General features: G+C 39.8%; 1 protein-coding gene across 2 annotated transcripts in view; it reads right to left on the reverse strand.

The window, feature by feature from the left end:
* mdga2a (MAM domain containing glycosylphosphatidylinositol anchor 2a) overlaps positions 1–26,962 on the reverse strand; it is an 871,663-nt gene that overhangs the window by 526,347 nt on the left and 318,354 nt on the right. For both annotated transcript variants that reach the window (XM_048538415.2, XM_048538414.2), the window contains exon 5: positions 15,067–15,199. In XM_048538415.2, the coding sequence (XP_048394372.1) occupies positions 15,067–15,199 (133 nt within the window). The remainder of the gene's footprint in view (positions 1–15,066; positions 15,200–26,962) is intronic.

Consider the following 26,962-nt stretch of genomic DNA (forward strand, 5'->3'; position numbering starts at 1 on the left):
GAGGCAAAGTCAATAGGCTAGACATCATACTCCATTTATTGAGAGCAATTGGTTCCTAGAAACAACAAAAATGCCCCAGATGCCATATGCAGTTTAAAGACTATTACGTGACCAACAAGATAAAATTATGATGTGAATTTTCATTAATACTAACATCGTTGTCAGGAATAGGCACAATCAGTGTTACAATCCCATCACTGTATAGCAGTGAATTCACTTCAAATGTACTGTACATGATTGACTATAAGGCAATTTGGAACACACTGGGATCATGAAAGGATCTGTCTGATGCAGGTTCTTCTGTTTTTATCTCCCTTTATTTATTGTAGCACCACGAATTTGATCTATTCATGTTTTCCAAGCTGCTGATTAGTCAAGTCTAAAGTTGAACCAATCCAGATGTTACACCATGTAAATCATTTTTTCAGCAATACAATGAGGAAACTAAGCTTGGAGATGACTCTGCAAGACTGCCAGAAATAATGTCTGATTTTGTTTATTCCAACATGCCTTCAGCTTTCTCTGTTTATCATAATAACCTTCACCATATATTTTTGCAGCATGAGTGTTATTTCTTGTCCCTGTGGGGGTTATCAAGACATTTGCGGATTACATAAACTTATGGGGAGGTAAATAGAGAGGACAATAGCTGCACACTGCAGAAGGACATCAAAAGACTAGTCAGGTGGTCAGAGCAGTTGGCAAATAGAATCCAACCCAGGAATCTGCAAAGTAATACACTTGGGAGGATGAGTTTGGCAAGAAATAACACCATGTATATTAGGTCCCTGAGAAGTAGTGAACATCAGGGGGATCTTGGTGTACATATCTATAGATCCCAGAAAGTAGCAGGGTAGGCACATAAAATGTTTAGGAAGGCATATGAGTTATTTGCCTATATTAGCGGAGGCATTGGATACAAGAGCAATGTGGTTATGTTAAAACTATGTAAAATGTTAGAAGTAATGTGTCCAGTTCTAGTCACCACATGATATGAAGGGTGTGATTGTACCAGATAGGGTACTGAGGAAGATTTACAAGGATGTTGTCTGGGCTGGAAGGTTTGAGCAATAAGAAAAGTTTGGAGAGACTGAGTTTGTTTTCTTTGGAGAATCAAAGTTTGAGAAAGAACCTGTGGAGAGACGTATAAGATTATGAGTATAGGATGGATTGGAATGCATTTTCTTCCAATGATAGAGGGGGCTACTAACCAAGGGGCAGAGAATACTGTAAGTGGTAGAAGTCGAAGAAGAGAGTTGAAGAGAAACATTTTTTGAGAGTCTGAAACACATTGTCTGAAAGGACAGTGCAGTCAGCAACTCTCATAACATTTAAGTAGTATTTAGTTAATCACTGCTATTGTCAAAACCTTCAGGTCTGAGTCAAAATCTATAAAATGGGTCGAGTGTATTCAGATTATGTCAGCTGGTACAGACATGATCGTCAAAATGGCCTCCTGTGGTGTAAAAGTCTTTGAGTCTCTGAGTTAAGATTTTGAAAATTTGAGAAACTCTTACTGAGTGAGAGCACTGTGTACAATGGCAGGGAGTAGCTATGTTGGAGGCTTCACAAAGATACATTACTCCCTGTTTTGAGAGGTGTCAAATGTGCATTATGTAACGTGAAAATTTCTACAGCAATTTGAGTTTCACATCAATTTTATGTATGAAAGCTAACTTGGGCAATTAAACACATTATTTCTCATGTAAATGCACACAATACTAAAAATACAACCTTCCAGAATCAGTGAACATAACAGTGCTCAACAGCGTCCTCCCAAACACATGATCCAGTGAAAATTCATACAATTTGCCTTGCTGTGTCTTTGTTGTGTACTGAAACTCTAACCAGACTGCCACCCCTGTTAAAGTTACAACTCCCGATGCATATACAAGCTGCTATGGTTAGTGCTAAACTCAGTTATTAAGGCTAATGAAAAGGTATTTGCATCGATTGAACTGGGTGGCACTTAGCAGCAAAGGATTCAACACATTAGCATCCTGAGGGCTTTTAACCTCAAAAAATGCCTCTGCCTGGAGTTAGAAAGGCCACAAAAATCAATAGAATAGATGCAAGCCATTCATAACAGGGAAATCAAGTGCAGTGCATTGCTGACAGTTATGTGGTCTGTAGACTGCTTGGAATCACTTGCTGCTTCCAGAAACCCTTGTAACCCTGTAGTACAAAGCTCATCTTTCACTGTGAGCCTCTTGTGCGCTCATTGAAAGTGTTCAGGTCTCTTGTTTGTATGATAATGCTTGGCATCTGTGTTGGGCTTCACTGCCAAGGTGTGAGGCAATAATTACAACTAAATGCCAACACAGTAGCTTAGCCCTCTACTTGTAAATTGTGGTCAGCTTTCTTTTGGCTGCTGCAGAAAAGATGATAGCCAAACATCTGGCCCATCTCAGTAGTCATCTTAGGGACGAATAGTGGTAACGAAAGGAAAATAGATAAAGGTAGGACAGTGAGAGGGAATATGTTCATAATGGTAACAAAAACCCAACTGATGCAAAGATTTCCTTCATTATAGTAACGATTTTGAAGCATTTGAAACACGTTAGTTATAATGATGACACTGAATTAGTTTAACAGAATTCTGCTTTACTTTCAGTTTGTAATAGCAATTTTACTGGCGGTCAGCTGGTAATTCAGGTTTGATGGCCTACTCAGTTAACTAGCATGTAATCACTTAACAACTGGAGCTCCTCGAAGAATCATAGAAAACCAGTGGTCTATAATGGCCCAGATTTTGCTGCGAGCAATGAAGGTTGAGGTTTCACCATTCACCTTGCTTACAGCTGCCCACAGACCATTTGCAGGTTTATTGGCAGTGATTTCCAATAATCCGGTGCCAGTTTGAATTCAGTGCCCTGTGAAGGACATCTCTGTGTTGTTTATGGAAAGGACAAGTAAACAGGCAACTTTTCAACCAATCAAATTAAAGAACCTTTGATAAAACACAATCAGTAAAAAAAAGCAAGGAAAAATCAGGATATATAAATTACATATAAATCATATTTGAAGAGAAATCGAGATTGATTAATGCACATGGGAATGAAGAGAAGATATGCAAACGAAAGACAGGAAAATATTTTCAAAGTTTAAATAAATGCAAAGTTAATGTCTTTATTAGTGCAAAATTATTACATTTTTTCCTTCATGGTTAGAGGGGTTGTTCAGTTGTCCAAAGGTCCACAGAAGAAGAAAGAAGGTTAAGCTCAAAATGGATATAGGAGATTCTTATATCAAGTATGGCATCCATTTGGTCCATTATGATTTTCTAGCTCTTTAAAAATGTTATCCTATTAATTCAATGCCCTAAATCTAATACATGTATCTTCCATGATGACACTCAATATTGTCTGCATTAATATTGGTTCATTTAACTTTTAACCAGTCTTCAAGTGATTGGCTGTGTCATGCATGCATATTTGTTTAGGGGTAAGGTATATGACAGCAGCCCTTGACTATTAAAAAAAAAATCACATTTCTATCATTGCCAATAACCTCCCCAAACATTGCTGCTTCTACCTTCAAAAGCTTCCTTAAAACATAATTTTTTGATCTTCAGTAGCATCCTCTAATTATCCTGCTGTTTTAACTTTGCCTGAAGCTGTAAAAGTATTTTGCATTGTTTTGAACAGTCCATAAATAGAAGTTGCTATCGAAGTAGGGTGCAAGATTCCAATTGCACTTTAAAAAAAAATTTATGCCAAGTCAGGGCTGCACGACAAGCAGCGACACTTCAGGGCAACTCTTCCTGTTGTCACACTGACTAATGCTATACTGTTTGAACCAATAAACATAAGGAATTGCTCAGCTTGAATACCAAATACCTGGTTTGAGGAATATGTACCTCAATGAGTTCTTGGTGGTTGCTACATCTAGTATGTCTTTTAGCTCCTACTAGTTTGGAATAATTGCCCGTTTAGATTCAAAATCTTCATCAAGCCTATTTCGTACAGTTCTCCATGTGACTGCATGGAGGCTCATTGCACAGTGGGAGTTAACAGTGAAACAGTGAATGTGACACCCAGGGCATCCATTCCATTAAAGATCAATTCATAACTTTTTTGTAACTATAAAACATCCTCACTTCTTTAAAGGCGTAATGCCTCTAGATCAATATAACCATTACAATCATTAACTTTGTATTATTTAAACTGTATAAGGTTAATGATCAACTGCCATAATTTAACTGAACACCTTAAGAATCTGTTTTGGCTGTTTTTCTCAGTGTATTACTCATACTATCACATAGCTTTTAGGGTTTTGTGTTTCTATCTTGTAGATTTGGCATTCATTATTCTTATTGGAGAGTTGGCGCACATAGTATTGTTTTGAAATTATGATTTCATCACACAAGTATTCCAGAATCAAGAAGTATGATATTTTTAAAACAATGGGGACTTGCAGATACAGCATTTTAAATTATTTTAACTTTGAATTAGAGTGAAATAAATCAATTCAAATTAGTGCCATTGTAGCAAGAGAAAAATTGATTGAAATATACAGATTAAAAATATTTTGCCATGCAATAATGCATAGCTACTGCTCATGATCAACTGTGAGGCTGATGTTGTAAAGTCATTTAGGAATTCCAAGTAAAAATGTACATATAGAATCTTTTCAACAGGCATCTAGTGAAGAGGAAATGGTCAGCTAGCTCCTTTAGTGGGCTGAAAAGAAAAGGTAAGAATTTATGTAATGCTGTGAGATGAATGGGTTTGAGAATAAAAGTCAGGTCAGAGCTTTTCAGAAACTCAGCTCACCCTCTCATGCCATAGTCAAATCATCCAACTCAGTGCCATGAGTTTCAGAACTGAGGCAGGAGTCAATTAAAACTGTTGAACATCTTAGTAAGTGTTATGATCCTAACTGATGGTAATGCTAGACAAGTCAGGTTCCAGAGTAAAACCTGTTTATTTTTAGACCATAAGTGTAACTTTTGCTTTCTGTTTACTTAGTGATCAGTCACTGATCATGTTTCCAGTAGGATTGCCAATGTACATTAAACAAAAGTTTGTCACAGAAAAGAAAACAAAAACACAAACTTCATTATTCTATAAAGGAACTACATGAAAAAAATCTTGTTACAAATATCAGATAGATAGATTCAACCCTTTAACTCACAATAACTACCTACAAATTCTAAAACCTCAGTGAAGGTCATCTTGTGTGCATTCTAGAGACCCTTCCTCTGTCAGTATGATTGTAATCAATTTCTTTTTTGGAAACATTCTGCATTCATTTGATGCTCCTTTTTAATTTATACATCTCCCTTGGACCCATTAATAAATTGCTAACACAGCTCATTTATATCTTAACATAGAATCCCAAAACTCTTCTTCCATATCTTCTGTTTCCGAGAAATTTTCTTGTTGTGGCTCTTTAGCCACTCAAGACTGTTCTTCATCCTAAACTGCTTTGGAAACTGGAAAACTGCACAACTGCTGATGCAGGCTTTTACTTTCTGAATGACCTGCTTCTCTCCAACTGAAAACCTACACATTGCCTTTCAAAAATAATTTGTTTATTGACCTGTTTACCTGTGTCATTGGACATCTTGTTGCTAAGCAACAGGGTGGTTATTGTTCTCTCCTCTACGCAGGTTTCTAATGCACTGAATTATTCACCCCAAATGTGTTTAAAGTTCTCATCTAAATGTGTGCAAACAAGCTTCCAGACAACACCACTCCAAGAACTCAAAAATGAAACTTAAACATATGTTCTTCTCTTCTTAACAATATAGAAACACAAATCAAACTCAAATTAATACATAAGTTTTCCACTTCAGAACCTAAATTTCCAAGTAATAATATGTATCATAGACACATAACTTGAAATTGAAAGATACAGCCTGAAAATGTAATTTCAGGGAAACAGATGGATCAGTTTATTTAGGCCTTGCGTATCCTGAAGTACAAAACAATTTGATTGGAAAAGACAAGCTTACAATATTGCAGGCTGTAACTCAAGAAGGCACAACTAGATGGACAAAGACACTGGCAGCCCAAATGGCTTCAGTTAAGACAAGAGAAAAGCACTAGGACTGATACAGTGAAACATCAACAAAATAAGGTACACCAAGCAGAAGGAAAGATGTACAAAGCTGTGGACAGTCGCACAAATTCACAGACAAAGTAATTTATGGATAAGCTACAGAGCATGTTGGTCTGTGAACAAAAACAAAGTTAATATTTCAAATTTGAAATGTCTCTTCTTCATAACTCAATATGATGGCTTTTATGTTGTTTGCAAAGGAGTAACAGCAAATGGAACAGGTTGTGGGGCGTCCAGAGAAAAAGGGGGAGTACTAACATTGGTAATGAAAATGTAGAGATTTGAAATGGGTGCAAATGAAGGTCTGAAAAAGAGAAAATCTGTCTGCTATGCTGAGAGCAGAAATGATAAGAGAAGAAATATGGAGGACAGAGATCACACTATGAAGTGTTTTTTTGTGGAATACTGAGTACTTGAGGCTGTAAAGCCTAAGGGGAAAATGTGATGTTGCTCCTAAAGCTTATTGTTGAGCTTTGCCGAATCACTGTGGCAGGCCCAGGATGAAAATGTTAGCAAGGCAGCAAGGAGGCTAATTGGAACAGTTGGAATGTTAGAACTTGCCTATGGACAGATTGGAGGTGTTTTGCAAAGTGACCTCCCAGTCTACATTTGCTCTTGCAAATGTGATGCAGACTGCATTGTGAGTGGCAAATACACCAGACTTAAAGAAATACAAGTAAAATGCTGCTTGGCCTTGGATGGTGGGGAAGGAGGGAAATTGAATTACCAAGTGTTAGGGAAGATACCATGGGAGAGTGAAGAAGTACTCGGTGTGATGGAGGAGTTGACCGGGATTTTGTAGATGAAATGGTTATGTTGAAAGATGAGACTTGAAGGGAGGGGAGGACACGTCTGGGTGTGGTATCCTGCTAGGAATGGTAAAGTGGTGGAGGAGGATCCTTTGAATGCGGGTGGGATGGGAAGTTTGAACATAGGGAAACCTATCACAGACTGGAAAGGATAAAACAGTGAGAGCATAAGTGTGGGTGATGAATCAGACAGTTGAAGGCCCTATCAACCACAGTGGGGAAATCCTTGGTTGAGGAAATTGGACACCATGTTGAAGGCACCCTGGCGGAAGTTGGTATCAACAGAATTGACAGAGATGGAAAAAAAGAACAGGAGAATGGAGTGGAATCCTTGAAAATCAAACTGTGAGGATGTCTAGTCAAGGTAACTGTGGGAGTCAGTGGTCTTGTAATTAATATTGGCAGATAGTCTATCCCTAGAAATAGAAACAATGATGTCAAGAAAGGACCCAGCCCCGATGAAGGGTTTTAGCCTGAAACATTGACTTCCCACCTCCTTGGGTGATGTCTGACTTGCTGTGCTTTTCCAGTTCCACATTTATGGACTCATGCTTCCAGCATCTGCAGTCCTAATTGCCTGCAAAACACCGGAACAAAGAATATTCCATATATCTCACAAAGAAAAGATCATACCTGGGATCTGTATGGGTAACCATGGCCATAACTTTAATTTGCAGAAAATGAGGTGAGTTAATGTAAAAATTGTTTCAAATGAGAGTGAGCTCAGCCAAGTGAAGAAGGGTAGTCATGGATAAAGACTGTGCAGGTCTTTTTTCAAGGAAGAAATGGAGTGCCTCCAGGCCATTCTGATGGGGAATGTATGTGTGGAGGAATTGCGCATCCACGGTGAAGAGGTGGTGGCTAGCGCCAGAAAACTGGAAATTGTGAAACCCCAAAGTAAAGTGTCAAAATAAATGACAAATGTAAGTGAGATTGAGAAAGAGAAGCAAACATAGAGTCAAAATAGGAAGAAGTAAGGTTGGTGGGGGGAGAACAGGTTGAACAGATGAGTCTGTCAAGATAGTCCAGTTTGTGGATTTTAGAAAGAAGGCAGAAGTGGGCTATGCTTGACTGGGACTTTTGAAATGGGAAGCTGTGCAAGGGAGAACTCCAGGAGAAACTTCAGGGAAAAACACCCGGCACCTTCCCCTGCAACCGCAGGAAGTGCTACACTTGCCCCCACACCTCCTCCCTCACCCCCATCCCAGGCCCCAAGAAGACTTTCCACATCAAGCAGGTGTTCACCTGCACATCCGCCAATGTGGTATACTGCATCCGCTGTACTTGTTGTGGCTTCCTCTACGTTGGGGAAACCAAGTGGAGGCTTGGCGACCACTTCGCAGAACACCTACGCTCGGTTCGCAATAAACAACTGCACCTCCCAGTCGCGAACCATTTTAACTCCCCCTCCCATTCTTCAGATGATATGTCCATCATGGGCCTCCTGCAGTGCCACAAGGATGCCACCCAAAGGTTGCAGAAACAGCAACTCATATTCCACTTGGGAACCCTGCAGCCCAATGGTATCAATGTGGATTTCACCAACTTCAAAATTCCCCCTTCTCCCACCGCATCCCACAACCAGCCCAGTTCGTCCCCTCCCCTCACTGCATCCCAACACCAGCCCAACTCATCTCCTCCCCACACTGCATCCCAAAACCAGCCCAGCCTGTCTCTGCCTCCCTAACCTGTTCTTCCTCTCACCCATCCCTTCCTCCCATCTCAAGCCGCACCTCAATTTCCTACCTACTAACCTCATCCCACCTCCTTGACCTGTCCGTCTTCCCTGGACTGACCTATCCCTTCCTACCTCCCCACATATACTCTCCTCTCCACCTATCTTCTTTTCTCTCCATCTTCGGTCCGCCTCCCCCTCTCTCCCTATTTATTCCAGGAACCTCTCCCCATCCCCCTCTCTGATGAAGGGTCTAGGCCTGAAACGTCAGCTTTTGTGCTCCTGAGATGCTGCTTGGCCTGCTGTGTTCATCCAGCTCCACACTTTGTTATCTTGGATTCTCCAGTGTCTGCAGTTCCCATTATCTCAGAACTCCAGGGGAGATGAGGTCACTGGCAGTCTTGGAAATGTATGGGGTAGAGACAAAGAAGTGTCTGGGAGTTGGCTGTCAGCCTGCATAAGGTAAAAGTCAGCAAACTGAATGACATCAGCACTACCCTTCTAAACTGGTGTGATAGCAAAGTCAGGGTTAGCCCTGAAAGAATAGGATGCAGCAAATACAGAGGGAGAAAAGTCAGATGGGTGAGGGGACCAGATAAAGCAGCTATTGTCATATTGTCAGTTCTCAAAGAAGAGATCGGGTGCAGACAAAAGGCCAAATGGAGTGCTCTGGGTGGAGACAGATCGAAAGGGCCTTCGAGGTGGGCACAGGTTAGGGTTAGGGTTATACAAGCGAAATGGGCGCTAAGGCGTGCCTGCAACCATGATACGTTATCGTTCCATTCTTGTAAAAAATAACTGAATTTCAGATGTTTTCTGTTCAAAAATACAGTTGCTGGTGGGAAACACTGATCACAATACTCGAGCTTTATTGAACCAATTTCCCGTTTGGTGGTCTGATACATTGTGGTTTGTTATGTAGCTGCGATGTAACAATAAATGTAACACAGCCAGACATACATTCCAATACTAATTAGTTCCTAACTCTTACGTATAAGGCAACAAAATAGCAGCATCAATCTATTTTGCTTCAGTCCAGTGTGCAACCTGTCCACAAAAAAAGTGTTTCCAACCATTTAGAGGATTGGCCTGCCATCTCCAGAGATCAGAGACCGACCTCTCAAAGACAGCTCCAAACAATGTGATGGATCATGTGATGAAACCTCCACAAACATCTTCAACTGAAGTCATGATCCGTAAATTATAAAGTATAGAGGAGAAAGAGTGGACAATGTGAGGCACAATGCTTCCAAAAATGTGTTCTATTTGCATTCTGTTTTTTATGGAACTGACGAGAAAATATTAAGCATTAAGCCATGATAGAAACCGTAACAAGTTATTGCTTGCCACCTCTTGTGTGATGTTAAATATTCACCACAGATGCAGTTGTTTCTTGCAATGATACATTAGGTCATTGTGTGGAAGCTGATGAGGTGAACATACTGCAATATTTAGGTAAGATATTTCGTTACTAAGATATGCATTTTGATTCCAAAGTGATTTCCATTTTTGCATAAACAATGAATGCAATAACATGCACTTCTATTACCTATAAGTGAGTTTGAGTCAGGGGCATAATACAACATAACCACAAAGATTTAAAAGCACATGATCATCTATGGAATTTTGCTAAGTTTCAGTTATGAAGCTGATTTAGTAAGGATGTTTTATAATGTTTTTCATGTTTCAAATGAGAGGTTGTCAACTGGCAGCTAGCATATGAAACATTGACCTGCTGTTATTTCTCCATAGATGTTAAATGGCTCTCTGTGTACTTCCAACCTTTACTGATTTTATTTCCCACCAGCCTTGGTAACATAATTCATGGAATGGTACTTACACTCCCTATGCCAACATCACTAAAGGACTGAACTGCCATGTGGCTCTCAGAAGGTTGTATTCTAATAGAATACGAGGTTGCCCTTCGAGCAGTGCATATTGAATCACTCCAGTCTGTTCAGTATCAAGACCATGTAAAAATTAGCAGTTTGAAGGTTTGGCAGAAGTTTGAGAACTAAGTGTCTCTTCAGCTTTCACAATAACAGTCAACACTAACCAAAAAGCACATAAGTCAGGGATTTGCAGATAATAAACTCACCCAGAAAAACACAAACTGGATCCTAAAACACAGTGATCCCTCAAAAATTGTACATATCAACTCATTGCTGAACCATCACTAAACACGAAAATAAGTAAAATGTCGTTGGGCTTTGCACATTCCTATGCTTGCATGGTTCTGAAGATGTGACAAATTTGCACCTTAATGATCTGCTTATACAGATGTATGACAGGGTGGTTATTCATTCCCCTCATCTCCACCGATACTGTCTGAGTGATACATGATGGTATACATGATGGTAGAGGAGGCTAGAAATATGCAGTGAAGTAATTCCTGCCCACACCAATTACAATTTGGCTTTAGGAGTAATAATTGTTAAAGTAGAACCATTTGAAGTGCTATGGAAATATCTGACAATATCAATATATCTTTTAAAAATGAATTCCAATTTTTCATCAGAATTTTTTTTGGTTAGTGGCCAAAAAGAAAAGTGCATAACTATTACAAATAAGTGATTACAGTTTAAAGCACCTTCCTGCAATGGTGCCAATCAGTGTGCATTTATTACCTTATTATCACGCATCTAGTGACTCAACAATTCATTATTACAATGCACTGATATCTATAATTCTAGCTTGTGTTTCAGCCAACAGAGTGCGGTCTTTGTTTTGTTACTCATAGAATTTGCAGTTACAAGTGCTGCTTACACATATCTCTGCGTTATATTGTCCTATGGGATGTTTTTGCTTGCTTCTTGGATTGCACCCACACAATGACCCTCCCTCGACCCAATGGTCTATGGAACATTATTTTTGCATGGAAGTTATTTCTTGTCATTCAAGATGAAGCTCTGGTGTGTTTACCATCAATAGAGATCGGTAGAGTTCTGGACACAAAACATTAACTCTGATTTCTCTTCACAAATGTTGTCAGATCTGCTGAGCTGTTCTAGAAATTTCTGATTTTGTTTGTGTTTGGTAGAGTTCTGGTAGGCACACGAGTGGCTGCTAAGGCTAATTTGTGCCGAGAATGCATAACCATCCTGTCACACATCAGTATAGGCAGATGATTAAGATGCAATTTTGTCACATCTGCAGGTGTGCTTTAGACAAGCTTCTTGTCCTGGATTGCCTCAATCTTGCATTTTCTCTGTACTTGTGATCTGCTTACTTTCGAAGGACGCACATTCAATTTGGTTGTACCAGATGAAGTGATCCTGAACTTTCCCCATTACTCAGCAATTATTGCCCATCTGTTGAGAAGCTGGTGGTGAAATATCATCCTGAACTGCTGCACTCCCCGTGGTGCAGGTACACAGGCTTTATTACATGACCATCCCACCCCAGTTGTGACTGTAATAATATGACATGTACTTGGCACGCCAGTTTGACTGAGCACCTCAGTTTCTTGCATTTTGTCCTGCTGTCTCACCTTCAGAAATTTTGAAAAGTAGCTCAAGTAAAAGATGTCAAGTTTCTTAGCCTGGCATTAGTACACAATCTAATCCTCACATGCAGAGAGCAGAGTGGGTGGGAGTGTCCCTCTATGGACTTAGTCATCCTCATTTCCTACTACTGGATGAAGTTTAAGAAGGATACAATTGCTTTGCCAAATTTTATATGTTTTTCATCATCAGTTTGGACAACTAGAGACAGCCAAGATAAGTGAAGATATAAGTTGACAGCATCTGGCCAGGGGCTTTGAGATCCATATACAACTTTAATAGAGCAGGCTGGTAAATTACTTCAGTATTCTTCATGGTGATCATGAGGCTAAAATTGGATTTATAGGAGGGCAAAATCATGTTACATTGCATTTCCAGCTCTGAGACAACAACAATCACTTGCAAGCAAGAAATCATGAAGTATGTCCTTTGCCTGGAGTCTTTTTAACTAGAATGTCTAAAAGTTCAATGGAATTTGAAACATCTGCTCCCAATTTGGAAAGGGCTTGTTGAATGAGGTGGGAAGAAAATGTTCCTTGAAAGTTTGGCTCTGCTTTGGCCAATTTTGTGCTCAGACACTCAACATCACTTTTACTATGGGCATTCATTGAACTACAATGCAAAAATAAACCCCACCACATTACTGTTCAAAGTTACTGATATGAAGAAGTCATCATTCAAAGCCATGATCCTGAAATGATGAGCTAGGACACAGTGTACAAACAATCAATGGTCATTGAAAGTCCTATTTACTAATATTTCAGTCAAGGTTTTAGCCCTTTTTTTCAAAAATGGGTTGTGGTTTTTGCTAAGCAAGTATAGAAATAAATGTACAATGGGGTAAGTCTCTACATAAGTGTGACAAAAAATGTAATTTAGCACCCCGGCATTTGCCCTATTCTTATGCATTTTGACCTTTCTCTTATTGTGGTGTTTAATAGAAAGTAAACCATGAAAAAAACATTTAGCATCTGTAAAAATTACTAAATGTTGCAATGATTGTACACTTTCTAAAATAACCTTATTACATGCAATAAATCAATTGAAAATGTTTTACCATTGTTCCTGTAGTATTTTGCATTTTATAGTGAGAAACCCAAGAGAAACATTTAAAACGTATTTAAGTTGTTAACTTTCCGAAATCATAGTTTCTATTACTCACCAACACGCCCAATCTATTGTAAGAAACTATTTATGAAATGTTGTCTCTTATAAAGCATGCCCTACGATGAAAATTACCTTAAATATCACAAATACCATGTATAATCACAAACATATCATTCATAATGACCATTTATCTTTAATTTTGGTGAGACAGCATTGACTTTGGCTTGTAGCTCCATTTAGAAACAATTTATCTGTGAAGAGCAGCTGTGTGGACTATAGTGATGACCATTTTAAGTAAATTTCACTGTGTAAATTTATTGCAGTCCAGCAATAACACTGCAGGGCTCTAAACTGCAAAGCCCGTTCCTTAAAGCCAAGTGACTTGATGATTTGTATTGAATAATACAAACAATGCTCATAAAATTCTGGTGCCCCGAGGAAATAAATATAAGCCAACCTTCAGACACATCCATTGCACTAACGTCGTAAATTACATAGTTAGGCTGTCAGGCCAATAATATAAGTTCAGTTGTAAGGTAATAATCAATAACCCATATTAGAGCAGTGGGATGAAAGTTAATTACATACATTGACATTGTGCATTTTTAATGAACGGTATAAGGTAGAAACAATATATTTTACGTTAAGACTAGAAGGTGGTCATAAATTATACTTAGAAGAATTATAAGCCACCATACAATTATGTACATTGAGGTGGGAGGCTAAAATGAATGACACATGTTAGAGCTGTAAAATGATTTCATGCCAATTCATGATGATTGCATCATATGTTGCTGTGAACACTGTCACTATTGTCTATATGCTGAAGTGTGCCTAAATATTTTGAATCAAACAGATTTCACTGAAATAAGAATATGCTTTTACCAAGAGACATTTAAGCAGATAAATCAGTGGAGCAGACGTAGAATCAGGTCTATCATTCAATCTGAGACGTACACAGTACCACGACATGTACTGAAACTGCCCAATGTCCCCTTATCAATATGAGTCTGATTTTGAAGTGAATAGATTTGAAGTCGTGGATCAGTTCAGCATTCATGGCAAGGCCTTATCCAAAACAGGAGCCATGCTTGCTAACCTACACCTACATCTAATTCACCAGCCACAGAATTTTTTTTTAAAAGGTATCATTTTTGTTTTCAAATCATTCCCAGGCTTTGCCTGTCCTGATCTCAGCAACCTCCTTCAGCCCTACAACACTTATAAATTTCTGCACTTCTCTATTTTTGGGTCTTCTACATACACAGTTTTCATCACTTCTTCATTGGACCTAATGCTCCTAGCCATCTAGAACTCAAGCTCTGAAATGCTTTCCCTGAATCTCTCTGCACCTCTATCTGTCTCTCCTCCAATGAGCTGCACCCTAGAATCCAGCTCTTCAGTCAAGCACTTGGTCACCTGTCCTAATATAGTATTCTCTTAATTTTGTGTTATTTCACTCTGATTAGTTAGAGGTGCAAAATAATTGAAAATTATTGTTGCTACCGTAACCGGCAGATGACGATGATCGTGTTTAGTGGCTCAGAAGAAACAGAGAGCTCAATATATGTAACTGAAGCTGCATTAAAATAAAACTGCCTTCCTTGGGCAGCCAGGTACATACAAAACCAGTATGTAGTTCAATAACTAGTCTGGAAAGCACAGTGTAAATGGACAGTGGGCATCTCTGCTCACAAACATTTGAGTAGAAGATAATTGATTCTTTCCAGCAGCCCACCACATTGTACATGTGTTGTGCTACACATTGTGAACTTACAGGGCTGTTGCCAAGGTACCATAAATCAAAAAGGACTCAGTGGATACGAGTTGACTATTAAGAGGAACAAGGCACCTGGAAAGGCATCATCTTTCTACATGGCTGCATTTAAAGTGAGACTTTACCTACCGGTAGCATTGCTGAGCTTGAATGAAACCATCTTGTCAGGGATATTACAAACATTTCTGACTGATGCAATACAACTATAATTCGCATAATCCAGAGGACGTAGATTCTTCAATTTCAGGATCTTTATTTCACCCTGTTTAAAAAATAGTAATTGAGTAAAAATATATTTTTTGTAATGTAACATTGAATAAACAATCCACTTCGTGCAAAAGTACCCCAAAAGGTAGCAACATACAATAGTGAGTGAAAATCGAAACTCAATGACCCAAACTTTTGAATAGGTGTTATTATTTCATGAAATGATGTAACAATACTGAAGATTCTTGTAACTGAATCTGGTTGATATCTTGGGCTTGGCTTTAAATTATACAGCAAACTTGACATGGTAGAAAATGTGAAATGTTTACAGTCTGGAAGAAAGCACAGCCTACACTTCAACTGACTAGATTTCAGTTTTCAAAGGAGACGTGATCATCAGTTGAAATTGTGGTGATGTTAAGCTTGAATTTGACCTCAGTTGAGGTCGCTATCGCAAATTACAAACAAAGCAGGCTGAACACATTTTTAATAGCTGATATGATCCAGAGGCATTTATTTTTGAGGGAAAGAGATTTACACCTCGACGATCTTAGTAATTACTGTGCTTCAATTGGTGATGTTAACCTGAACGAGAGGACTCTAACTTCTAAGTTATCTTCTAACATCAAATGATTGAACCAAATAATCTGGCAGTGAAATACAAATGAAAGCTCTTATCAAATTTAAGACAACATGAGACCCTAATACATTTCATCTTCAGTCTCATATTTTAACCATGTAATTAATCCTCAATTTACTCATATCATTTTAATGTTGTTCTGATTATAACAGCTGTACTCGATGACCAGCTAGTATTCATGTCTCGTTTTCTTTTCTTTTACTGAACTATAAATTTCCCTACATTCAAAGGTCTATTTAAATTTCAACATGATCTTAAAAGGCAAGTGGTGAAACAACAGTTTTTCTTCTTTTTTGAACTTTTTTATCCCATGATGAAAAGGGAGCACTTAACCTAGAGTGGATAACTGACCACTTCTGGGTACTAAACATTGAATGTACTTGCAATCGATTAGAACATAGCACATTAAACTAAGTATTTTACTACTTTATGATCAATTCATAGACTTCAAATTATTTTGCATGTCAGTGTTCAATTCTCAAGTACAGCATGTAAATATATTTTCAAGAATTTAAGTACCAGTATATTTCTGCATGTGCATGTTTTTGAATCAGTAATTACACATTTTGTGCTAGAATATACAAGTTATTAGAGTGGACTAGCAAAAGTAAATTAACAAAACTTCTTTAATGATCTCAAACTGAAATTGGTTAACAATGGGAGGTATACTAAGCAGCAAATCCTGGTTTGAATTAAAATTAAATTGAAATAACAATTGTAAGCAGATACATAGATTCAAGTGTATAGATTTGCAGTTGCTGCCTGTTTTGATCAGCAACGTATATGCCAGATAATTCTCTCAATCAATTCGAAATTCAGGATCATGTTTCTTTAGTGATATAGAAGATTTAAGCCTCAAGATCCTTCTGATCTTTTGGGTTTAAGCAAGTGATATCAGAGAAGTTACCCCAGGGATAACTGGTTCGTAGCAACCAAACATTCATAGTAGTGTCAACTTTGGATCCTTCAGTGTCAGCTCTTCTATCATTGTAAAGCAAAACTCAGCAAGTATTGGATTTTTCACCTACTAATAGGGAATGTGAGCTAGGATTAGACCATCATGAGACAGGCTAGTTTTAGCCTCCAGCCGATTGTGATGCTGCAATGCTAATCCTTCTTAGTACGAGAGCAACTGCATTTTCAATATGTTAAAATGAGTGATTACTGGGTTAGCTGATGCATGATAAGTATATTCATTTCCAGATATTACCCTCTGGATATTCCAAAATTCCTTAAATTCAGGGAAGGTTCCAGATTGGAAAATAGTTAATATAACTCCTTTATTCACAATGCAAGGAACACGGAAGTCTGGAAATTACAGGCCAGTTAACTTAAAGTCCATTATAGAGAACATGTTAAAAACTTTTATGAAAGATGTTGTAATAGAATGCTTAGAAAAATTCAAAGTAATCAGGCAGACTCAATATAGTTTTGTGAAAGTGAAGTCAAGTTAATCCAATTTGTTAGAATTCTCTGAATTACTAACACATTGATGAAGGACAATTAGTGGATGTACTGTACTTAGGTTGCCAGAAAACACTTCATGAAATGTTTCATTAAATGTTATTGTGAAAAATAAAAGTTCACAGTAAAAGTGTAACATATTGGTCTGGATGAAAGATTGGCGAGCAAACAGAAAACAGACTATGGACAAATAAGTCATTTTCTGTTGACAAGATATAAAGAATGGTGCCTCAGGGATCAGTGCTTCAGCCCCAACTTTTTAAAACTTATATAAATGATTTCACTGAAGGGAGCTAGGTATGATTGCCACATTTGCTGATGACAAAATGATAAGTTGGAAAGTAAGATTTGAAGAGGACATAAAGAGCCTACAAATATGGAAGTTCAGTGAATAGGTAATGACCAGGCAAATGGAGTATGCATCATGTCTACGCCAACCAACAAACACCAAACCTCACGAATCCCTTTTACCTGAACTTGGCCCATAGCCTAATATATCCCAGCCGCTTGAGTGCTTGTCCAGATACTTCTTGAATGTTGTAAGAGTACCTGCCACAACCACCCTCTCAGGTAGCACATTCTCTACTTCTATCGCCCTCTGTATGAAAACATTTTTTTTCAGTTAGCAAGTTAGGGGAGAAATTGTGTGACCCTTAGCAGAGATGGTTATATCATCAACAGCTACAGGTGAGGTGCCAGAGGACTGGACGTTGGCTAATGTCGTGCCTTTATTTAAGAAAGGCTGTAAGGTGAAGCCTGGGAATTATAGATAAGGTGAATGACAGGTGTCTTCTCCTCAGGGTGGGGAATTTCAAGACAAGGGGGCATATTTTTAAAGTGAAAGGAGAAAAATATAAGAACGGCAGAAGGGGCAACTTTTTTACATGGAGAATGGTTCATGTGTGGAATGAACTTTGAGAAGAACTGGTAGATGTGGGTACAGTTACTGCACTTAAAAGACATTTGGATAAGTAATGAATAAGAAACATTTGGAGGGATATGGGCCAAGCACACGCAGATGGGATTTGTTTAGTTTGGGAATGTGGGAGCATGGAATGGTTGGACAGAAGTGTCTGTTACCATGCTTTATGACTCTATAATGCTATCTCCTTCCAATAAATCTATGGCGACTATTCTTGATCAATCCTTGCCTTTCCAATTGTTTATTAATCCATTCTCTCAAATTTTTTTCCAATGATTTTCCTCCCACTAACATCAGACTAACTGTTCTGTAATTACATGGACTATCCCTACTGCCCTTCTTAATACAAGAACCACAATAACTATCCTCCAATTATCTGGCACTTTACCTGTGGCCAGTGAAGTGTTCATATCTCTGCCAGGGCCCCAACAATCTCCTCCCTTACCTCCCATAGCAATCTGTGATTAAGTCACTTCAGGCCCTGAGGATTTATGCACCTTTATGCCAGCCAAAACATTTAATATCGCCTCCTTATTAATGTTAAACATGTTCTAGCAATTCACTTCTCAACTGAAATATCCAGCTACAATGTCTTTTTCTTCCATCAATACAGATGGGAAGTGTTTATTTAAGACCTCACCCATATCCATTGGCTCTAAACACAGATTGCTCCTTTGGCCTCTAATAAGCCTCACATTTTCCCTGGTAATCTTTTACCCTTAACATACATACAAAATGGCTTGTGTTTTTACTTATTCCTACCTGCCAAAGTTATTGCATAGCCTCTCTCTCGTGCCCTAATTTTTTTTAAACAACCTCCATACGCTCTATACTTCGGAATGCCAGCCCTGTTTTTAATGGTCTATACACGACATATGCTTTCTTCTTTTCTTCATCAAACTCTCAGTATTCCTTGTTGTCCAAGATTCCCTAGATCTGCTGCTCTTCACTCTTCAATCCACACTGGCCTGACTCTCAGCATGATTCTTTTAAAAGAGTCCCATTTCCAAATTTAGACTTAGCTGAAAGTAACCGTTCCCAGTCTCTCTTCGCCAGATCCTGTCTAATGACATTAAAATTGGCCTTCTCCAATTTATACACTTAACTTCTGCAATATGCTTAAGGACTTTGAAACTGATAGAGTTATGGTCACTAACCCCATGCTCAGCCTTTGATACTTCAACTACTTTTTCTTTTAGAATCCCTACAGAATGGAAACAGGTCCTTTCAGCCCAAAAAGTCCACACCAACCCTCCGAACATCATCCCACCTAGACCCATTCCCCCTTACCCTTTCCCTGTAACCCTGCATTTCCCATGGATAACATTGATAATCTAAACATCCCTGAACACTACGGGCAATTTAGCATGGCCAATTCACCAAACCCGCACATATTTGGATTGTGGGAAGAAACCGGAGCACCCGAAGGAAACTCATGCAGACATGGGAAGAATGTGCAAAATCCACGCAGACAGACAACCGAGAGTGGAAGCAAACCTGAACTTGACCAGCTTCATTCCCTATGATTAGGCGTAGCACTGCCTCATCTCTATGACAAACTACGCACTGACAGAAAAAGCTCTCCTGGGTACACTTTAAAAATTCCACCTTGGCCAGTCCTTTCGTACAAAAGTGATCCCAGTTAACATTAGCAAAGTTGAAATCCCCTAATACTATAACTATATTCCTCTCACACCTTTCTGTGATTTGTCTACATATCTGCTTTTCTCTCTCCCTCTGACTACTAAGAGACCTTTAGTGTAATCCCAACAATTTGATTACTCTTTTTTCATTTCCAAGCTGTACTGAGATGGCCTGATTTGAAAAGCCTTTTAAGACATTCTCCGCCTTTCTGCAGTGATGATTTCCTTTATCAATAATGCCGTGCCTCCACCTCTCTAACACCCATCCCCTAACATGCCTGAAACTTCTCTTCCTTCAAATACGTCTGAGTGAATGCAACAATGTCATATTCTCACGTGCTGATCAATGAGCTAAGTTCATCTGCCTTAGCAATCAAGCTCTTTGCATTAAAATAGCAACAATTTAGCCATCCCATTCTCTTGTGTGCCTTATCATGGGCATATCATTTCTGTCTACTGAACTATCCTAGTATTCCTGAAATATCTGATTGGATATCACTTCCAACCTTACATCTTCTGTATGTCAAATTAGTTTAAAATCCTCCCTAAAAGCATGGGAAAACATCCCAGAAAGGATAAGGAAACCATTCTGGTCCACCTTGTACAAGTCTTACTGACCCTAGAAACTGATCCAAAAATCTAAGTCTCTCCCTCCTACACCATCACTTTTAGCCATGAGTTAAGGTGATCTTTCTTCTTATTCTCATACTCAGTAGCATCTGGCTCTGGAAGTAATCGGAGATTACAATCTTCATACTCTTCCTTTTCAATCTATTACCTATTTATCCAACTTTCCCTTGAACAATCTAATTTCTTTTTTTAATACATATTGTTGGTATTGACATGTGCCAAGGCTATTGGCTGTTCACCCTCCCCCTACAGAATGCCCTGCAGCTGCCCCAAGACATCTATGATGCTGACATCAGGGACGCAACATACCATTTGGGAAATCCACACAGCTGCCTATCAGCTCCCCTTACAATCACGTTCTCAACCACTAAAGTTCTCCCAGTTTTTTCCCTCCCCTGCCATGCAGCAGAGCCAAACATGATGCCACAAACTTGGCTGACACCCCTTTCCCCAACAATATCCAGCATGGTATAACTGTTTGAGATAGGATGACCACAGGAAACTCATCTACTGCCTGTGCACACTTGTTTATCTTCCTGGTGGTCACCCAACATTTTTCTGCTTTTAGTAGTGGTGTGACCAGCTTGCTAAACATGTTAGGCACAATGTCCTTGACATCATGGATGTTCCATAGTGAGTCCATCTGCAGCTCCATGTAGTGAATCAGGAGTTGCAGATGAACACATTTCCTGCATATGTGATCACCGTGGACACTGGAAGTGTCCTCAATTTCCCACATGTGAAGAAATATTGGAGTGAGTGGGAACATGAAATAATAAAATCAGCTATGACCTTATCGAACGACAGAGCAAGAATGAAGGTCTGATTGGCATCACCCAACCCACATGTTTTGAGTTTGTAAAGGAACAGAAAACTCTGGGAACACTGAACGAGCCACTCATGATCTCTGGAGAAAAGATGATTGAGTTAATGTTTGAGATCGATGACCATTTGACAGTTATCAGAAAGGACTTGAATTGTTTACCCAATGTTACTCTCTATGGACGCTATGGAAGTGTCAATTTTGTTTCTATTTCATTCTTTTCCGTGCCTGTGGTATAGTACTTCGAAACTTGTCTGACTGTTTATTTGCACTATTTATGATTAATCTGTGTGCTGGGCAATCCCAAAAGCAAAAAGCCCAAAGCATGAGAATGGATATTTCAGTGGCACTTGGAAACAAAGCTCACGTTACACACATAAAACCTACATATTGCCAAAATATAAAACACAATAATTGGCTCCGACTGACTTGTGCTTTTTGGGGAGTCAGTAAATTAGTTAATTCTTCGCCTCTGACCTGTTCTTGTAGCCATACGATTTACATGCCATGCACAGTTCAGTTTCTGGTCAATGGAAAGCCTGCAGATATTGATGGTGGGTGTTTCAAAGTTGTAGATGCCCTTGAATGTCAAGAGGAGATTGTCCTTTCCTACGACTTATATGGTATGAATGTATAGTGCTCGTTATTAGCCCAAGCTTGAACTTGGGGTATTGCTATGTGACAGCAGGGATTGCTTTATTATGTGAGAACCTACTTTTGGGTGGCATGATGGCTCAGTGGTTAGCACTGCAGCCTCACAGCACCAGGGACCCAGATTCGATTCCAGCCTTGGGCAACTGTCTGTGTGGAGTTTGCACATTCTCCCTGTGTCTGCGTGGGTTTCCTCCGGGTGCTCTGGTTTTCTCCCACAGTCCAAAGATGTGCAGGCTAGGTGAATCGGCCATGCTAAATTGCCCGTAGTGTTCAGGGGTGTGTGGGATATGGGGGATGGGTCTGGGTGGGATGCTTTAAGGGGCAGTGTAGAACGTTTAGGTCGAAGGGCCTGTTTCCACAGTGCAGGGAATCTAATCTAAACCCATAATAGAACTGAACCAAACAGCAAACATTCCCATTCTGGTTATATGATAGACAAAATGCCATTGATCACGTAGCTAAAGGTAATTGGACCTAGAGCACTGCTCAGATGAACTCCTGAGCCAATATTCTGAGGTTGAGATCGTTGGCTTCCACCAATCACAACCATCTTCCTCCATACTAGATACTGGGGCATAAAATCAGTTCTCACTGATTAAAAGGACTGAATTCCAGAAGAAGAGTAAGTGTGTTTTTTGTTGTAAATGTTGAGATTTTCCACTCTTAGCCCCCAAAGTGGACAACATCACGTTTTTTCCACATTATTCTCCATCGTCCACATTTGCGTCCACTCCAAAGGGACTTTGCTGGCTGTGTTAGGCCTTCACAAAATTGAGGTCGCTGAGGACCTTGCTCCTGCTATTTGTTATAATAAAACAAAAAACTGCAGATGCTGATGGTCTGAAACAAAAACAGAAATTGCTGACAAAACTCAGCAAGTCTGACAGCATCTGGTGAAAGAAAGCAGAGTTAATGTTTTCAGTTCCGTGACTCTCCATGATAATCCTACCATTCGTTGTTTAGATGTCTAGTGCCACACACAAAACTGTCCATAGCGAAACTGCAGAGTTTTAATCAGTTCTGCTAGTTGCAGCATCACTTTGATTTAACTACCTCATGATGCCTCCACTGCTTTTGAAGGATGTTTCCTTCTGAGGAAATTCCTAGATTAAGGAGGACAGGAACTGTCAGATTTACTCAGGAGTAACAATCTCATGCAGTTGCCACTTTGCCCCTTCTTTTTCCAAAGGAGAGGATGGAGCTCCATATTCCCAAGAGGAGATTCTGATCAGGGTACCTTCCAAAAGGTGCAGCTGTGCTTTCATTCTCTCAGTTCTTTTGTAGCACCGACCTGTGGGGAAAATAAACCAGAGGGCCTTTCACAGCAGTGAGCTGTCATACTCAGGAATATAAACATCCAGAGTCATTGACAGGCTCATTGACAGCTGTTGTTAAAACATAAGCACACACTAAAGTGTGAGGACATAGTGATTAAAGGACAAGGTGCAGCTGGTAGGAGGTAGCCTGCCAAATGGATAGGATGCCAACTGCAAGCTCACAAGGGGAGCAGGAAATGATACAACAGTGAGGATGTGTAACAAAGTGTGGAGCTGGATGAACACAGCAGGCCAAGCAGCATCTCAGGAGCACAAAAGCTGACATTTCGGGCCTAGACCCTTCATCAGAGAGGGGGTTGGGGGGAGGGAACTGGAATAAATAGGGAGAGAGGGGGAGGCGGACCGAAGATGGAGAGAAAACAAGATGGGTAGAGAGGAGAGTATAGGTGAGGAGGTAGGGAGGGGATAGGTCAGTCCAGGGAAGATGGACAGGTCAAGGAGGCGGGATAAGGTGGTAGGTAGGAAATGGAGGTGCGGCTTGAGGTGGGAGGAAGGGAAGAACAGGTTACGGAAGCAGAGACAGGCTGGGCTGGTTTTGTGATGCAGTGGGGGGAGGGGATGAGCTGGGCTGGTTTGGTGATGCAGTGGGGGGAGGGGAAGAACTGGGCTGGTTTTGAGATGCCGTAGGGGAAGGGGAGATTTTGAAGCTTGTGAAGTCCACATTGATACCATTGGGCTGCAGGTTTCCCAAGTGGAATATGAGTTGCTGTTCCTGCAACCTTCGGGTGGCATCATTGTGGTACTGCAGGAGGCCCATGATGGACATGTCGTCTGAGGAATGGGAGGGGGAGTTGAAACGGCTCACGACTGGGAGGTGCAGTTGTTTGTTGCGAACCGAGCGGATGTGCTCTGCAAAGCGGTCCCCAAGCCTCCGCTTGGTTTCCCCAATGTAGAGGAAGCCACACCGGGTACAATGGATACAGTATACCACGTTGGCAGATGTGCAGGTGAACCTCTGCTTAATATGGAAAGTCATCTTGGGGCCCTGGATGGGGGTGAGGGAGGAGGTGCGGGGGCAAGTGTAGCACTTCCTGCGGTTGCAGGGGAAGGTGCCGGGTGTGGTGGGGTTTGGCCAGTTGCTGGGATCCAGCAGCATGGTAAGGGGTGTTGAGTTCAGAATGGGAAACGAGGCAGCATGTCCACCTGCAGGGGTGGGTGAGACATATAGAGGAAGGGAAGTAATGGTCCGGTATGATGGAGGACCAGGGGGTCGGTGAAGTACAGAGGACAACAGTTTCAGGTCAGGGTTGGTGGAATACACATCTTCTGGGGAAGATGCAGTTGAGGGTGTACGAGGTAAGTATGGAGTCAGCTGAACAGCTATCAAGAAGTTAAACTATATGTTTAATAGTCCTATTTTTCCTGACTTTTGGTTACCCTTCATTTTATCAGAACCATCTGAATTCTTTGATTTAAATGGAGACTTTTGGTGGATTGCAGGTAGAAACAAATAGCCCAGTGAAATCTTCAAAATCATGGGCGATTCCCTAAAATATAGGAGCAGAAATAGGCCATTTCAACCTGTTGAGTGCCTGCCACTCAATGACAACGTGGATAATCTGATAATTCTCAACTGCTCTTTTCTAACTATCCCTCATAACCTTGATTCAGTTAGTTGTTAGATAGTGTCAGCCTTGTATATACCAAACAGATGGCCCTCTGCGGTAAAGAGTTCTGTAGATTGGCAGCCCTCAGAGAAAAAATTTCTCCTCACCTCTGTGTTAAATGTGGGATCCTTTATTCTAAAAGTATGACCTCCAGCCCTAAACTCTCCCACAAGGACAAACTTTTCACAGGCACCCTCTCAAGTCCTTTAAGAAAAATGTATGTTTTGGTAAAGACACCTCTCATTCTTGTAACTGAACTCTACTAACAACTGCCTAGCCTCCCAGAAAATCTGGGCCAATGTAAAAATTTTAGTAGACGAGGAGGGAATTTCTTCCTCTCATATGTTCAAATGTTTGAAACTCTCTTACCTAGAGTGCAGTTGAGACAGAGTCCTTTTTTTTAAAGGCAAAGATAGATAAATTCTCAGTTAACAGGGGAGTTAAATCTCACTCGGGATAATAGGAACTGCAGATGCTGGAGAATCCGAGATAACAAAGCGTAGAGCTGGATGAACACAGCAGGGCTAGGTTAGAAGGTAGAGTTTCTGCCACAATCGGATCAGCCATAATCTTATTGAATGGCAAAGCAGGCTTGAGGAGCTAAATGAGTTTACGAATTATGAAAAATATAGTTACCCTGCAAATGTTGGCTCATAGCTCCCAATGATAATCAGGTTTTTCGGTTTAAACCTATTATAAACTGTTCTGAATCTGTCTCATCCAGTACTCCAGTTCTGAAGAAGGGTCACTGGATCGGACACATTGCATCTGCTTTCTCTTCACAGATGCTGCTCAACCTGCTGACTTTTTCACAGCAATTTCTATTTAAGTTTCACATTTCCAGCATCTGCAGTTTCTGTGTACCTTGGTCATATCACATCTGATACCTAAGTCAATGGTGACACTTGCCCTAACCTATCCTCATTTGCTATACCAGGGGGAACTTGCTTGACAATTTTAGAGGACAGCTAAGAGTCAACTACAATGCCATGCATTTCAGATTGCACATAGGCCAGAACAGATAAAGATTTTCTTTACTCATCAATAACCAGTTTGACTTATAATGTCAGTCTCATCCTGGGACCAGCTTTCTATTCCAGATTTCTTAGAGTTAATTGTATTTCAATTTCCTTAGCTGCTGTGGTGGGATTTGAAATCATATTTCTCAAGCATTCATCCAGATGTCTACACCAATGGCTAAATTACATTATTACTATGCTACCCTTCTCATTTTCAGTTTTAAAAAAAACAGTAAAGTAAGAAATGCATCAATAAAGACCCTTCCGTAATCTCAGGTCATCACAAAACAGTTAATACACAGTAAAGTATTTTTTGAAGTGTACGCACTGTTGTAACATTGGAAGTGAGGAAGTCAATTTCCACAATGCACACTCCCACAAACAGCAATGTGATAATGGCAAGATAATCAGCCTGTGTGATATTGATTGGAAGGGGATAGAGGGAAATCTCTCTTGGCTGTTCAATATAATGCCACAGCAACTTTTGGTTTTAAATGAGGGAGCAAACGTATTAGTGGTTTCATATCACATCTGAAAAACATAGCTCTGGCTATGTAAAATTCCTTCAGTAGTGCCCTGGAGTGTCAAACTATATTTCCTTGCTCTCGTCATCAAATGAACCTTCAACTTACATCCTTGTGATTCAGCCATTGAACAATGGCTAACACAATTTGCAGACTTACTTCATCCCAAACTGTTGATAATTCAAGGACATGTTAGGACTAACAGCCCAGTTTCATGAGCATTTTTTTAAAATGTAAGAATTTTGCTCCAAAGTTAGTATGATAGTTGATATTAATTTAATTTGCAGCATCATCTACTAAGAAATTAATTTTTAGGATGAATATTGAAGTAGATAATGAAACCTGCAAGGGTTTGAATTCTCAAATTTAATTAAATCATCAGGTGAACAGGAGAAATTTTCTCTCCACTTTGGCGAAGGTGGCTGCAGGTAATTCTTCAGCTCAAAACATCAACTTATTTTGTTATCAACAACTTTGCATGTTTTTAATGTTAATTCAACTATCAAAACAACAAAAGCAATTGTAATTACACATTAATCCAATTTACCATATCAC

Source organism: Stegostoma tigrinum, chromosome 10 (assembly GCF_030684315.1).
Source record: "Stegostoma tigrinum isolate sSteTig4 chromosome 10, sSteTig4.hap1, whole genome shotgun sequence".
NCBI lineage: Eukaryota > Metazoa > Chordata > Chondrichthyes > Orectolobiformes > Stegostomatidae > Stegostoma > Stegostoma tigrinum.